Source organism: Kwoniella dendrophila, chromosome 6 (assembly GCF_036810415.1).
Source record: "Kwoniella dendrophila CBS 6074 chromosome 6, complete sequence".
Classification (NCBI taxonomy): Eukaryota; Fungi; Basidiomycota; class Tremellomycetes; order Tremellales; family Cryptococcaceae; genus Kwoniella; species Kwoniella dendrophila.
In genome coordinates, this window is record NC_089481.1 from 1240001 (window position 1) to 1256182 (window position 16182).

The 16182-nt window shown below is 37.0% G+C and overlaps 4 protein-coding genes across 4 annotated transcripts; 1 reads left to right on the forward strand and 3 right to left on the reverse strand.

Moving 5' to 3' along the window:
- Nucleotides 1-47: 47 nt before the first annotated feature.
- Nucleotides 48-5328, forward strand: L201_005016 (pentafunctional AROM polypeptide; the record flags this gene model as incomplete). Its single annotated transcript, XM_066220749.1, has 6 exons — nucleotides 48-451; nucleotides 569-776; nucleotides 852-1640; nucleotides 1699-2677; nucleotides 2753-2973; nucleotides 3049-5328. The coding sequence occupies 6 exons, from the start codon at nucleotides 48-50 to the stop codon at nucleotides 5326-5328; spliced, it is 4881 nt and encodes a 1626-aa protein (XP_066076846.1).
- Nucleotides 5329-5949: 621 nt separating this feature from the next.
- On the reverse strand, nucleotides 5950-7412 carry L201_005017 (uncharacterized protein; the record flags this gene model as incomplete). Its single annotated transcript, XM_066220750.1, has 5 exons — nucleotides 5950-6258; nucleotides 6357-6517; nucleotides 6612-6768; nucleotides 6873-7205; nucleotides 7284-7412. 5 exons carry the CDS (start codon nucleotides 7410-7412, stop codon nucleotides 5950-5952), a joined length of 1089 nt encoding a protein of 362 aa, XP_066076847.1.
- A 56-nt stretch (nucleotides 7413-7468) lies between these two features.
- Nucleotides 7469-11401, reverse strand: L201_005018 (uncharacterized protein; the record flags this gene model as incomplete). Its single annotated transcript, XM_066220751.1, has 3 exons — nucleotides 7469-7893; nucleotides 7957-8440; nucleotides 8522-11401. 3 exons carry the CDS (start codon nucleotides 11399-11401, stop codon nucleotides 7469-7471), a joined length of 3789 nt encoding a protein of 1262 aa, XP_066076848.1.
- Nucleotides 11402-13837: 2436 nt separating this feature from the next.
- On the reverse strand, nucleotides 13838-15714 carry L201_005019 (uncharacterized protein; the record flags this gene model as incomplete). Its single annotated transcript, XM_066220752.1, has 4 exons — nucleotides 13838-14314; nucleotides 14390-15259; nucleotides 15333-15441; nucleotides 15581-15714. The coding sequence occupies 4 exons, from the start codon at nucleotides 15712-15714 to the stop codon at nucleotides 13838-13840; spliced, it is 1590 nt and encodes a 529-aa protein (XP_066076849.1).
- Nucleotides 15715-16182: the final 468 nt, after the last annotated feature.

Here is a 16182-nt window from a genome sequence, read left to right on the forward strand (position 1 = left end):
GTTTAAGCAAAAGAAAAGCGGTCTAAAAAGACGATTTCATTTTTAAGATGTCTAAATCATCAGAATCTTCAACAAATTTTGGAGATGTTTTGAAGATTTCAATATTAGGAAATGAATCTATACATTGTGGATTCCATTTATTACCTTATATATTTGAAACTATATTATCAAATTTACCTTCTTCAGCATATGTTTTAATTACAGATACAAATTTATCTTCATTATATTTGAATGATTTAAAAAAATCATTCGAAGAAGCTTCAATCAAAAATGGTTCAAAAGCAAAATTTTTAGTGTATGAAGTTTCACCTGGTGAAACTGCAAAATCAAGAAAAGTTAAAGAAGAAATTGAAGATTGGATGTTAGATCAAAAATTAACTAGAGATACAGTAATTTTAGCTTTTGGTGGTGGTGTTATTGGTGATTTAACTGGTTTCGTAGCTGCTACTTTGTAAGTAAAGTCTTCTTTTCAGTAGAACAAAATCAAGAATACATCAATCCGTTTACATTAAACAGAGAAGATTATTTAAATGGATCAAAAGCTGATCAATTATTTCATATTCATTAGTATGAGAGGTGTCAAATTCGTTCAAATACCTACCACCCTTTTGGCAATGGTAGATTCAGCCGTTGGTGGTAAAACAGCTATAGATACACCTCACGGTAAAAATCTTATTGGTGCTTTCTGGCAACCTTCCTTCATTTTTGTAGATTTAGCTTTCTTAACTACTCTTCCTCCAAGAGAAGTCAGTAATGGTATGGCCGAGGTAGTAAAGGTGAGTGAGAGCGATAATTCGCAATAGCCTATACTGTGTAAAGTTCAAACATTATTAACACGATATACTCTATAGACCGCCGCTATATGGAAAGACGATGATTTTGCTCTTCTTGAATCACGATCAGCTGAAATCTCACTCGCCGCTTCCACCAAACCAACTACATCAGCTACAGCAGGTAGATTCGTACATGATAGATCACACGCTCAATCATTATTACTTCAAGTTGTTTCTGGATCAATTTACGTTAAAGCACACATCGTTACAATCGATGAAAGAGAAACGGGATTAAGAAATTTAGTCAACTTTGGACATACAATTGGTCATGCTATTGAAGCTGTTTTGACTCCAGCAATGTTACATGGAGAATGTGTTTCAGTTGGTATCATATTAGAAGCTGAAGTAGCTAGACAATTAGGTATCTTAAGTCAAGTTGCTGTTGGTAGATTAACAAGATGTTTACAAGCATATGGATTACCAATTTCATTAAATGATAGAAGAATTACAAGTTTACCTTCATCATCTCAATTATCCGTTGATAGATTATTAGATATAATGAAAATTGATAAAAAAAATTCAGGTTCAGCTAAAAAAATCGTCTTATTATCAAGAATTGGTAAGACCTATGAAGAAAAAGCTTCAGTAGTTGAAGATGAAGTTATAAGAAGAGTTTTATGCGAATCCGCAACTGTAATTTCAGGTATTCCAACTAAATCACCAATTACAATGGCCACTCCAGGTTCAAAATCTATCTCCAATAGAGCTTTAGTCTTAGCTGCTTTAGCTACAGGAACTTGTAGAATTAGAAATTTGTTACATTCAGATGATACTGCTGTCATGATGAATGCTCTTGTAGAGCTCAAGGTGAGTTAACCAGTCTTCATGCTTGCTCTGACTTTGTTGCTAATCATGATTTGCTTAGGGTGCTGTCTTTTCATGGGAAGATGGAGGTGATACCATTGTCGTTGAAGGCGGCGGTGGTAAACTCTCAGCTCCAGCTAAAGGCAAAGAGCTTTACCTCGGTAACGCCGGTACAGCTTCCCGATTCTTGACAACAGTCTGCGCCATGGTATCAGGTGCCGCTTCCACTGAAAAGTCAACTATCATTACTGGTAACGCCAGAATGAAACAAAGACCTATTGGTCCATTAGTTGATGCTCTTTCCGCCAATGGTGCTAAAATCGAATATGTTGAGAGTACAGGTTGTCTTCCACTCAACATCGAGACTGACGGGTTCAAAGGTGGACACATTAAACTTGCCGCTTCAGTTTCAAGTCAATACGTTTCCTCGATCCTTCTTTGTGCTCCTTATGCCGCTCAAGAAGTTACATTAGAATTGACTGGTGGCCAAGTTATCTCTCAACCTTATATCGACATGACAACAGCTATGATGGCTGAATTCGGTATTACTGTTCAACGACAAAAGGATGCTACTACTGGTAATCTCCTTGACGTTTATGTTATCCCCAAAGGAACATACATCAATCCTTCAGATTACTCTGTTGAATCAGATGCTTCCAGTGCCACATATCCACTTGCTATTGCAGCTATTACCGGTACAACATGTACAATTTCCAACATTGGTTCATCATCTTTACAAGGAGATGCAAGATTTGCTAAAGAAGTGCTCGAACCTATGGGTTGTACAGTTGAACAAACTTTAACTTCAACTAAAGTCACCGGACCACCTGTCGGACAACTTAGAGCTTTAGGTAATGTAGATATGGAACCTATGACAGATGCTTTCTTAACCGCATCTGTCTTAGCTGCTGTAGCAAATTTACCAGCTTTGCCAGAGAGACAAGTTCAAGGTTTACCTCCAACTGCTTCAAGAATCTACGGTATTGCAAATCAAAGAGTCAAAGAATGTAATCGAATTAAAGCTATGAGAGATCAACTTGGTGAGTTTCCACTCCTCATTTGTCTTGTCTTAAAACTACGATCACACTAACGTTGACTTGATGATATGTATTTAGCCAAATTTGGAGTTGAGACTGATGAATTTGATGATGGAATCATCGTTATTGGTAAATCTGCAAAATCCCTCAACCGAGGCGCCTCAGTCCACTGTTACGATGATCACCGGGTAGCTATGGCTTTTAGTGTCTTGGCTTGTATTATCGAAAAGACAATTATAGAAGAGAAACGATGCGTCGAGAAAACATGGCCAAACTTCTGGGACGATCTTCAAAATAAGGTGGGTAATATTTCGTTATACTCGGTTGACCAATTTGTCAATCGAACACCTGTAAGCTGATTCTGTTATCCGTAGATTGGTATCCCCGTTGAAGGTGTTGAACTTGATACGCATAAACAAGCTTCCACTTCTGCCAAGACTATCACTTCCGCTGATCGATCTCAAGCCGATCATCCTATTTTCATCATTGGTATGCGAGGTGCTGGTAAGACTTATATTGGTCGATTAGCTGCCGACATACTTGGAGGAGAATTCACCGATGCCGACGATACTTTCTTTGAAGAAACCAAACAATCTGTAGCGGACTTTGTGGCTGCCAACAGTTGGGAAGAATTCCGACGAGTTGAAACTGAAATTTTGGGTAGATACATCCAAGAAAACAAGGGTAATCACGTTGTCGCTTTAGGAGGTGGTGTAGTGGAGACAGAAGTCGCCAGACAACTTCTTCAAGCTCATGTTGCCAAAGGTGGTTTAGTCGTCCACGTCACAAGAGCTTTGGAAGATATCGATAATTTCCTTTCATCTATCGGTAACACCGCTACAAGACCTAATTGGGGTGAATCTTTCGGTGATGTTTTCAAAAGAAGAGAACCATGGTATGCTTCTTGTTCAAGTCATGAATTTTACAATGTTCTTGATCCAGTCGGCAATCAATCTCCTCAAGAACATGAACAATCCATGAGAAGAGAGTGTGAAAGATTCTTCAAATTCATTAAAGGCATCGATTCCAACCGACCTCGATTGGCCAATGATAATCCAACTTCTTTCCTTTCTTTGACTTTCCCTGATATCACCACAGCCCTCAGTCAAATAGATGAATTGACAGAAGGTGCAGATGCAGTGGAACTTCGAGTCGACCTTCTCAACCCAACTGGTTCCGCTCCTACCTCACCTGGATTACCACCTCAATCATTTGTTGCTAAACAATTAGCTTCTCTTCGATTAGCTACCTCATTACCAATCGTCTTCTCAGTCAGATCTAAGGATCAAGGAGGTATGGCACCTTCAGATCAATCAGAACTTTACCGATCAATGGTTGAATTAGGTATCCGATCAGCATGTGAATATGTTGATCTTGAAGTTTGTTGGCCAACTGAATTATTACAAAAAGTATCCAACGGTAAAGGTAAATCACATATCATTGCTTCATGGCATGATTGGACAGGATCAATGCCATGGGATAAACAAGGTGTACGATCAAAACATGCCTTATGTTCAAGATACGGTGATGTAACTAAGATTGTTGGTACAGCTAAAACACCATTAGATAATTCAAAATTATTATTATTTGTTGATGAAGTTACATCTCAACCTGGTTCTAAACCATTATTAGCAATCAATATGGGATCAGCAGGTCAACTTTCAAGAGCAATAAATCCAATTTTAACTCCCGTTACACATGATTTATTACCTTCTAAAGCTGCTCCAGGACAATTAACTTCAATTCAAGTTAATCAAATTAGATCTTTAATCGGTTTACAATCTACTAAAAAATTTTATTTATTCGGTAGTCCAATTCAACATTCTGTTTCACCTACTTTACATAATACTGGTTTTAAAACATTAGGTTTACCACATCAATATTCTTTACATGAATCATCAGAAATTGATCAAGGTGTATTGGATATTATAAAATCAAAAGATTTCGGTGGAGCAAGTGTAACTATACCTTTAAAATTAGATATCATACCTCATTTACAATCAATTTCAGAAGATGTGAAAATCATTGGTGCAGTAAACACAATTGTCCCACAATCTGACGGTAGTTTACATGGTGAAAATACAGATTGGAAAGCCATTTATCAAGCATCTAAAAAGAATTTACCATCTAATATAGATGTTAAAACAAATTCCGCTTTGGTCATTGGTGCAGGTGGTACATGTAGAGCAGCAATTTACGCTTTATATAAATTAGGTTTATCAAAAATTTATTTGTTCAATAGAACAAAAGAAAATGCTGAAAAAGTTAAACAATCTTTCCCATCAAATTATAATATTCAAGTTATTGATAATCTAAACGACGTAGCTGAGAATGTAATTATAATTTCAACTGTTCCAGGAAATTCTCTTACTTTAGATTCGTCTTCGTCATCAACAAATAAAGAGGAAGGAATTTCATTACCAACAGAATTATTGAATAATAAATATAATAATTCAGGTGTTATAATTGATTTAGCTTATAAACCATATCAAACTGCTTTAATTCAATTAGCACAACTAGAAAATAATTGGAAATCTGTACCAGGTGTAGAAATTTTGGTTTTACAAGGTTTAGTTCAATTTGAATTTTGGACAAATAAAAAAGCTCCAGAAAATAAAATTAGAAAAGCTGTAATGGAGAAATATTTTGATTAATTGCTTTCGAGTCAGTCTTAGGAGCAGAGTTTGAGTTTTGAAAAAAAAAAATAGATTGCATTAGATACGAGTAGATATATTTTGGCACTATGCATGCATAAACAAATAACGATGACGCTCTGCTTCTTTTTGTGTACCGTTTCAATTAGCTTGAAGATATATATATATATATATATATATATATATATATATACGTGCATGAATTAGTGAAAAACATATAACTTACTTGGAGTATCACAAAAATAGCTTATGTCTTTGCTATCATGTCATCTCAAATATATCTTAAGTGGTGTAATCCAACCTAGTCGAAAAGCTACTACGCAGCCAGTGAAACGATCTCAGAGAACAACTAAGAGAAGAAACAAGTATATTAATTGCTGCTCTCCGTGAATTACTTTCTTATGCGTAGTTGTATTTGCACAGTGCAAATGTAACTTGAATTTCATTTCGAACACGAAGGTAGTTTATTCATAATGGATCAATTGTACGAAAATTATCTAGATTATATTTATTTACCTTTGGTCAATCTACTTAAATTTACAACAAATATAGATAAAATTCATTTGAGGGGATTATTATATAAAGAGAAAGAAAAAAATATATCATTAATCGTCGTTAAAGTTACTGACTATCGTCTTGTCCTTGATCACCAGTTGTCTGTTCTAACCTTTTCCTTTCCTCCCATTCCTTTGCCCATTGTTCTTTCTCATATTCATCATAAGCATCTTTATTATTTAACCATCTTTCTTGTACATCTCTAACATTACTAGAACTAGAAGACATTATAGATCCAAATAGAGCTTGTGTATTTATGTAATTTGTTTTGTTTTCTTCTTCATCTACCACTCCACTGTTGTTGTTGTGAGGTATAAATATATATCCAGTCATTTTATCTACCAATCTAACTAAATTCAACATTGATGATTTATCCTACAAAATCAACATTGGTTTTATCAGCTAACTTGCGTTTTACTTCGCGGCAGAAACGAGAATGGAAGATGATTGGATGGAAAGCCGCTCTTACTCACCTCAACAGCTAAAGTTTCGAATCCAACTAAACCAAAATCATCTACTAATTCCACCATTGCTTTATTCAATTTACCGAATTTAGCAGCTCTAGGTTCAGAATCAAGTTTTGCCAATAAATACGATAAATCTTGTACTTCGGTGTAGTAGCTCAGGTCGAACGCTATCGATTTTCAAACATTAGTATTAGCACGCATACCACAAATCATCTTGCGCTGTGAATACATGATAGAGGCTGATTTACACAGGTCACTCACGTAGTTCACCATAAGTGGACAACAAATCGATTTTACTCAAAACGTTTACATGAGGCATTTCCATCTGCAACATTGCTCTGAGTGCTAATAAGACTACTGATATGAATTTGGAAGCATCGGTGATATAGTGTGCATCACTTAAATGCACCGCTGCTAGCTGTGTTGGAGAGGAGAGCGATTAGCTATATGGTTGACACGATGATGGGTAACGCAAGATACAAATTGCATGATGAGTGCAGAATGACGCTAAGAACCACTTACTCTGTAATCTAATTTAGTTAATTTTTCGATAATATTCTTTAATGAATCATGATTTGTCCATAATTCAACTTGACCCGGAGTATCAAAAACTATATAACCATTACCTTGTTCATTTTCTAACAAGTCATCTAATCGATTTAATAACCAATCAAAGTTAGCTTCTAAATATTCTAAACAATATAACATTGCACCATTTGGACCTAAATTGAATTCTTTCATGACAGTTTCCAAATCAATTAATTCTGTTATTGATATCGAACATGGATAATTTGGTTTTGGTATTGCTGGATCTAGATTTATTATATGTATTGGTCTTTCAATGGCTGTTAAGAACTAATCTAATGAAAACGAATATTGAATGAGTAGAGTTCTAGGAGAGTACATTCTATATCAATTACGCTGTAAGCCCACCTGATGTAATCCATAACAATAAGTTGATTTACCTGCACCAGGAGGTCCCGTAACCAATTGACCAAAAGCTGATCTGTGGTGACCTCGAGGTTTTGGTAAATCATCAATACTATTCGATGTTGAAGTCATTGTATATATCTATATGTCTATAATCCGTTCTCTTATGTTGGTATGAAGTAGGAAAATTATGATTGATTCGAAGGTGGTGTAGGAAATTCGTCAAAGAAACTGACAGCTGCAGAATTTCTATGATCGTTACCTAACAAAGGTGAAGCTATTGAATCTCTATTTGAGCTAAGACTTGTTCTTGTATGTATAGATGATAGATGTTGTTGATTCCTATGAGTTGATGGTAACAGAGAATAATTTTGGAATGGGGATGGTGCAAAGTTGATATGTTTAGATGGAGATGTAGGAGATATTGTTGTTGATGATAAATCGTCAGGTTTAATTCCAAATGTTCCAGGTGATAATGGTGCGTGAGGAGGGTTTGAAAGGCGGCGTTTCCCGTCAGGTGTTCTAGGTGTGGCACTTTCGTCATTTCCGTGGGCATGAGCTTGAGCTTCAGTCAGGTTTCGTATGGTATCGTTGGATCTTGGGAATGGGAATTCTACCAGAACCATATATCTGTTAAGTATCATCTTGTCAGAAGTAGAAGACGAGGATGACTCACCATGGCCTTCAGAAAGTATCGGTACGGCAGTTTCATGGGTATCCATACTTCTACCATCTCTACCTTCACACTCTGAATTATCCGAACCTGAATTGACCGATTCTGGTGTTATAGGTCTTCGATTGACCCAAGGAGCCATCAAGCTTTGCTGAATTCTAGTATTAGCTATGGTATGATCGTTGTTGTCCATTTGCGTCAAGTAGTTCATATATGGTTGATCGATCTGTTGTTGTCCGGTCATTTGTGGAGTAGCTATTTCAGCAGTTTGATCACTTCCTTCTGATGGTCGACGAGGTTGTTCGTCTTCCATGATAATCTGACTATGAGGAGTAGGATCCATATCATATCCTAATCCTACTGGAGAAGAAGTTTCTGGTAAAATCCGTGGTAATGCAAGATTATTGGCAGGAGGAGCATATCGATCCGAAATTGGTGTAACGGAGAATGACCCGTTTCGATCAGCTGGTGTACGGAAGAATAGACCCTGTTTAACGGACAAGAACGATATCAGCTAAAGGTCTTCATATGATAGATAGAAGAAGATCGGACAGTTTTTCGGACTTACCTGGAAATCCCTATCATCCGGAGTTCGACCAGGACTATCTTCACTGTTGATTGAACTTAATCTATCCTTTCTATCTTGAATTGGAGTTGACATGGCTGATGATCCAGCTCTACTCCAACCTTCAGAAGCATCTGTATATACGGTTACTTTTGATGCGGTAGATTCGCCATGTATGAATTGTGGCCTTAATCCATCTGATTTGATAGGTGTAGGTACATGAACATCTAAAAGGTTGCTATTAAAGGCATTTTGCTTGGATCTTGGTGAAGGTATAGTGGATATTGGATAATCTAAAGGTGGAGAAGAAACAGAGTAGTTCAGGTTTGGAGATGAGAACCTATATTGTTCCTTCTTAGCAATTCCCACATCAAGAGGTGAATTGACTGAAACTTTAGGTGGTGGCGGTTGAGAGAGATGAGAAGACGACGAGCCGAATTTTTGATTTTTAGAGGAATCACTTGTACTGGGTCTATTGCTATTATAGAGTAAGGCTATTCTTGTGGGACTCGTGATGTATTTAGATTGTTGTTGTTGTTGTTGTTCTAAAATACCTACACTTGAAGCTCTACTTCTACCTATAGCTTCTTCCAAAGCTGTTTTTCTTCTTGGTCCAGGTACAGAGACAGGCCCAGAACCATCAGATTTGATTGATGAAGTAGGTGATAACATGGATGAAATTGATGTATTAGTTGAACTTGGTAGTGAAGATGTCAATGACAATTGTCCTATTGAATCTCTATTATTTTGACTATGTCTCATATGTGTATGGGAAACTGGACCTTGTACAGGTGATTGAAAGGCCCTTTTAGTCCTCGCTCTCTGTTGTTGTTTAGCTAAGAATGCTCTTGCTGTAGCTGATCCTCCGTCGGATAATCTAGATTTAGTAGGTGTTTTAGGTGATGTAGCTGTTTTGACTGGATCGATCGTTTTTGATTCAATCGCAGTTTTAGGTGTAATCTCCACCGTATTATCAACGATTACACCGCTATCATTTTCCTCTTGACTTTGAGCGATTTCGGGTGAGATAGCTACTCCAATTTCATCGGTCAAAGAAACAAATGGACCTGATTCAGGTAATATAGGTGAACTATCTTCTAGTGGTAAATCAGGTAATGGTTTCGACAAATTTAACGGAGCTGGTGGTTTGAATGTACCTATTCCTTGATACGTTGATCCAGAAGGGGTTCTTCTTGAAGCACCTTTAGTTATAATTACTACACCACCTCTATCACCTTTATCAGCCAATGAAGGTTGTTTGAACTGTAATGATTTACCTGTAGGAATAGCTGAAGTTGGATATCTGTATTCTGCATTTGTGGCGGTAGTAGTAAAATTGGCTAATAATGGATCACTTCTACTTTGTGAAGAATAAGTCGAATACGGCATTGAAGTTGATCTTTTTCTACCTTGTCTTGAAAAATCAATATAATCATCTGAAGGATATCTTCTAGTTTGATTTGGATTTAGTCCGTAATCTTTTGTTGTGACGTTAGAAGAGGGAGGTACAAATCCGAAACTTTTCGGTATCTCTTGTCGACTCTCTTTACCGTAACTATAGACATTGCCAATATCCAAGAAACTTGGATTCCTACTTCTACTTCTAATCTTTTCTTTTGCAGATTCTCTTCGATCGAAAGAAGGTTTTCTTTCTGATCTCAATGTTGATGGGTGTTCAGCATTTTCCGATTTATTCCATTTTGAACCGAAAGAAGCTGATCTCTTTCTTAATGACGAAGATGGAGTCAAGGCGTTTATCAAAGAATTACTTCTACTTCTAAATCCTCTACTACTATTTCTACTTTCTGATCTTTCTCTTTCTCTACTTCTAGCTCTTAAATTACCTATTATAGGTGCACCAGGTGGTGGAGCAGTACTACCTAAACTTAAACTTCTACCTCTTCTTTTAACCAAATTTGCCCAATCTTCCCTTTCTTCTTCTCTATATTTACCTCTTTCTAGAACCGTTTCATGATTATTCGTAGTTGAATTAGTATTATCACTACCTATACTAAATCTTCTTGCTTCTATACTAGGGATTTCATCTTCTGGTGTAGTAGGTGGTGTGATTTCATGAGGTAATAAAGTTGGTCGGGGTAATAAAAACATATCACACATTGTTGGTACTGCCCACCTTTTATTTTCAGCTTTATATTCATATGGATTTCCGTTTTTGTGTCTACTGGACTTTCTTGATGGTTTATGTGCTGGTGCAGATACTGTTCTTTTACGGGGTTCACTGTTGAATGTTCCTATAGGTTGAGAACGTTGAATAGGATTGTACGGTGAAGGCGGGAAAGATGTTTTGGCTGGACTTGATTGATGGTGATGATCTTTGGTTGACACTCTAAGTTCTCTATTCAAAGGTGAGAATAACATACTTTGAGCTTGTAAACCTGTTGGCACAGAAGACGAAGAAGGTATTCTATCTGATCTATTTATATCTGAGATTGTACTATATGATGGGGATTTTGATAATGTATTATTATGATTAGTTTGTTTCCTTGGTAATAACCTCGAAACCCCTATAGCTGGATTGTGATTAGGATAATTGTAAGAGGATGTGTAAGTATTTGCTGGTGTTGAAGTTGGTCTAACAGGGAATGATTTCAATGTATTTGGTCCTGGTCCAGCTACAGCATTTGAATTTGAGAATACGTTATTCAACATATTATTTATAGTTGAAGTATTGGTAGTTTTTGTCGGTGATATAGGTGATAATCCAATCCCACTTTCTCTTGTAGATAAATTCGGTCTTGATCTTGGATCTGATGATGAAGTGATTGGATTATTATAAGGTATAAGCCATTCATCTTCATTCGTTATTGAGTCATAAGTATTTCGTGAACGAAGTTTACTGAACACTGAAGGTTGTCTTTCCATTTTGATGAGATTGCCGATATCCAGATTATGGTTGTTATAAGAAGTAAGTTCACGACGATAAGGACGAGATCAAAAAGACTGAAGGATCAAGGTGTGAATGGCGATCGTGAGGATATTGTGGTGTGAAGTTGGAATTGTATGATGGTGAAGAAAAGGTGAGAGATGAGTTAGCCTCGATAGCTTCCGGCTTTTCGTATGATAGCAGATAGCGGATGATCGACATTATACCACTCAAGAGTAATATACGTGCGCCTACTCACCTGTAAAGTAAGCTTCCGACTATACTCAATGATTTCCTCTCAAACCCTTCCCTATACACTCATACAGCTTGAGGAGGATCTATCCTTATTCCAGCTAAATTCCACTATGTCTTCGACTAAACACTATCCTACCACTCCTCAGCTAAATCGCTATCTAAGTTTGTTGAGGTAAAGGCAAAGATGAATGATAGATGATATCTATTATAGTGAATGAAGATAGGAAGTATCGAAGCTGTTTTTCGGTTATTGATGGTCTACTTGGTATGGTAAACCCCTTAAAGCACGGATGATGCTTTTTGATGTGTTTCGAAAGATGGTTTGTATGGAATCTTCAATTTTTTGGTACTAAAAAAAGTAAATTTTCAGATCTAAAACCAGTTTAAAGGACGGAATGTGCCTTCTGAGACCTAGTGAACTAGTCTAAAAAGCGTGCTAAATGTATGATGGACACGCTATAAATTATACGCAATGATCGTCTTTTCCAATAATACAAGATTTGTAATGTTGAATTCCTCTTACGCGTCTTGATTGAAAAGTAAAACCCAAAAGGTATGTAGGTATTATAAGTCAGAATCGATGAGATAGTAAATTATGTTGTTCAATACTGCTCTATAGTGCTTCTATGTCATGTTCATCATACCATCATTTCATCATTTCATTCCTCATCACCTATCACCTACCTTATCAGTTTCCATCAATCGTCTTCCTCACAGAATTCAGGATATCTTTTGGTGAAATTTAGTACATAAAAGATGAACCGTGATGAGGTGTCCGGGTAAAATGATCCAAAAAAAGGTACCAAGTCCCAAAAGGTGAAATACTCGTAAGAAATTAATATTCTTCCCTTATTACACTTTAAATTGTTAAATTCATATCATATCGGTATACTCCGCTGCTGCACGCGTTTAATGCAAAGAAAGACAAGATAGTGAAGATCAAAAAAGCTTGATCGGTTTTTGCCTTTATTTCCGGGTAAAAGGGTTTTAAGTTCAAATTCTAGAATCCTTCTTTTACGAGTGAGTATAGTAGTAAGCTTAGAGAATATGACGCATTTTCACAGTAAATGTGGTTTCTGATACCTCATGTGCTTGCGAAAGAGCTCCTTCTGCTGCTACATCCAGCCAAAAAGATACCTCAACTCAGGTTCTTAAAATCCAACGAAATGAAGCGTTCCTTGAACCTGATAGACGTCACTAAATGAATACCGTAGACCGATAAAACTTATATTTATTAGTGTGGAGCTAAAAAGGTTACAACATTATTTCAACTTTTAAAAATTGGTGAACCTCAACACGGGAACTTGAATTAATGATGATGTGATAGACTTGCTTTCATGAGTTTTTTAAAGGTTGAGTAACTCAATGCAATTTGATCAAAATGATACTTTCCAATCCATATTAAGTGTTCATGTAAGCGTTACAATGATCTGAAGTTATACGGAATGGAGTATTGTTCGTAGCATGAGGTGTCAACTAAGTATTTCTCCAGTTGATCGTACTCATAAGAGATATACGCTACATCCAATCCGAATAAGCCAAAAGACAGCATGAGGTCAATCGCTCGATCCCTTTTCAATCTCATCGTACAGCGTATGAGGTGCTACAAGTCGGCGTTGCTTGACATAAGTTCAACAGCTAATCCTACTTACAAGCCTTTTCACTATTATGGTAGCATCGAATTAAACGTTGAGCTTATGTACAGATGTCAAGCAAATTGACTCATTGTGGTATAGTATATATATCGATAAGAATGCAAAACGGCGGAGAGGGATTGATTTATCATTATTTGCATTCTGTTTTTTATACAAATAAACTTTCTTCTTCTTCTCCCTTATATACAAATATTATGAAATTTTTATACCTCATGATCGACCTCCGCTTTTCAACCATTCCAAAAATAGTATGAAATCACGTCTCTTTTCCTCTCTCCCTAATATGCAAAATAAACAACCTTGACAATGAAACGATGATGATAAGGTATAAAACGATTAAGAGGGTAAAATGATGAAAATAATAGGATTCACAAAATTATAAACAACGTGAAAGTGATATGGAAAGAAAGTTGTTGGAATATCAAAAAAAGAGATGCAAGGTGAATAAACGAATATGCGATGTTTCACAATAACTCCAATAAAAGAATCAAACGTGTTATTTTTTCTAGTTATTTTTTCGATTAATTATTGTTTTTGTTGGTTTCTATCACCTTGATGAGTTTGACCACCTCTACCACCTCTTGGACCTCTACCACCTCTATTGGCATTACCACCTTGACCGCCATTTACTTGTCTTTGTTGACCACCTTGTTGACCTTGTCTATTTTGATTTTGATTTTGATTTTGACCTTGTTGTCTTTGTTGTTGTCCTTGTTGGTTATTTTGATTTTGATTAATTCTTCTTTCATCTTTTTCTTTTCTAGTTTCAAATTTAATATTACCACCTTCAATTTTAACTCCATCTTCACCACCTTGAGCAGCAGGTAAAGAAGCAATGATAGCTTTTCTAGCAGATTCAACTTTAACAAATTCGACGAATGCACATGCTTTTTGCTTAACGATTTCTACTTTTTTGACTTCTCCAAATCTTGATGCTACTTTACTTAAATCTGCTTCAGACATTGTCTCTCCACTTTGATTATCGGCTGACCAGTTTGGAAGCTAATATAATTATTGATCATCAGTACAGAATAGAAAGATAGCGATGAGATAGTCGCGAATGAGAAATAGACTTACTTTTACAAAACAGTGAGGGTTGTTGACTCTAATATGAGAGGTGGTTGATTTTTGGTCAGCAGAGCCAGAAGCAGCTGGGGCAGCAGCAGTCTCTTCTTTTTTAGGGGCAGCAGCTGGAGCTGGGGTCGAAGCAGCGGGTTGACTTGAAGCGACAGCACCCCAAGCTTTTCCACCTGAAGCAGCTAAAGAGGCCCAAGTTTTTGGTTTAGGTGGAGCGGCTGGTTGAGCAGGTGGGGCAGGAGCAGCGGCTGGAGGAGCAGGGGATGGAGCTTTTGGTGCAGGAGCAGGGGAAGCAGCAGGTTTGGCGGCGGCGGCAGGAGCGGGTGTTGGAGCAGGTGTTTCTTCGGCTGGAGGAGCAGATGTGACTGGTTCCTCAACAGCTGGGGCAGGTTCTGAAGGAGCAATATCTTTATCTGGTACTGATGCAATAACAGCTTCTTCTGGTACATCATCTTGTTTGACTTCTGCGGGAGCTGAAACAGGTTCTGGTTCTGGTTCTGGGGCTTTAGCGGGTTCTTGAGTTACTTGTTCAGCTGGTTTGGTCTCAATCTTTTCTTCAGCTGGTGGAGCGGCAGGAGCTTGATTTTCTTCTGCAGAAGGAGCAATAGCAACAGGCTGTTCTTCTTCGATTTCCTCTTCATCAACGTCTTCTTTGAGATATCGGAAAATGTCGTTTAAGACAAAGTAACCGTTAGGTTGTTCGGCAAGGAAGAAGGTTTGAGTGAATTTTCGCCATGGTTGATGTTTGTTTGACATTTCACCAATAACAAGGATAATTATACCGCCGTTGGCAGATGATTGAGAGTCGATAGAGTGGATATATACTTTACATTCTTCGTAACCGATGGCAGTGATTCGATCGTGAATTTCCTATAAACACCGTTAGCACCGTCTCAAGATGAGGTGATCCTCAGCTTTCTAGATTGTTACATAGTCTACTTACTTGTTGACCAAGAGCAATTTGGGATTCCTCGCCTTCCTCTCCGTGAATAAATGTGGATCGTTTGTTATAGAAGCAGTGGAGTCTGTGAGGTTGTTTGTTGACAAAATTGCTATTGAGTTCAAAAGTTATAATATTAGTACTTGCTCCCATGGTTCCATGAGTTAAGCATTTCTTGGTTCTATCTTAGGATCATAAGAGATATTCGTAGATAGGATGGTTGATGATGTAAAGATAGTTCCACCACTTACTAGTATTGAGGAACGAATTGCCATCCAACGTCATTTGGTTGGATTTTGGATTGTTGAGCTGAGCCAGCAGAGGTAGGGGTTGAAGCAGGAATGGTAGTATCGGCATGGCCGTTGGTTTGGGTTGATGAAGACATGATGATTGATCTGAAAATGGGTTAAAAGTTAGTATCTGCATGTATCGTTGCATCGTTGTGTCGTTTTGCAATCTAGCAAACGTATAGACTTACGCAAATGAGATATTATCAAACTAGATTATGTATTTCTAAGTATTTGATTTGATGTTCCGTTTAAGATATTAGGTGATTAACCGTTTCTAATGTCAATTAATTATTAATTGTTTAATAGCCGTTGTAATGCAAGGAAAGATGGTTGTTTTCGTTACAGTGAGAAAGCGTGAAGCGTATAAGATACTGATAACTGAGAGATATGCAATGCTAGATATATATAAGTCTTTTATGATATTGTGTATATGAAAGTAGAAAATGAGAGATTATCAAGGAACTATAGTAGATAATTCTTTGTTCAACTTGCTGTATGTAATAACGATGAGCGAGTGAACTATGATCAAGAGAGGGGGTTATCTAGATACTACTATGTATGTA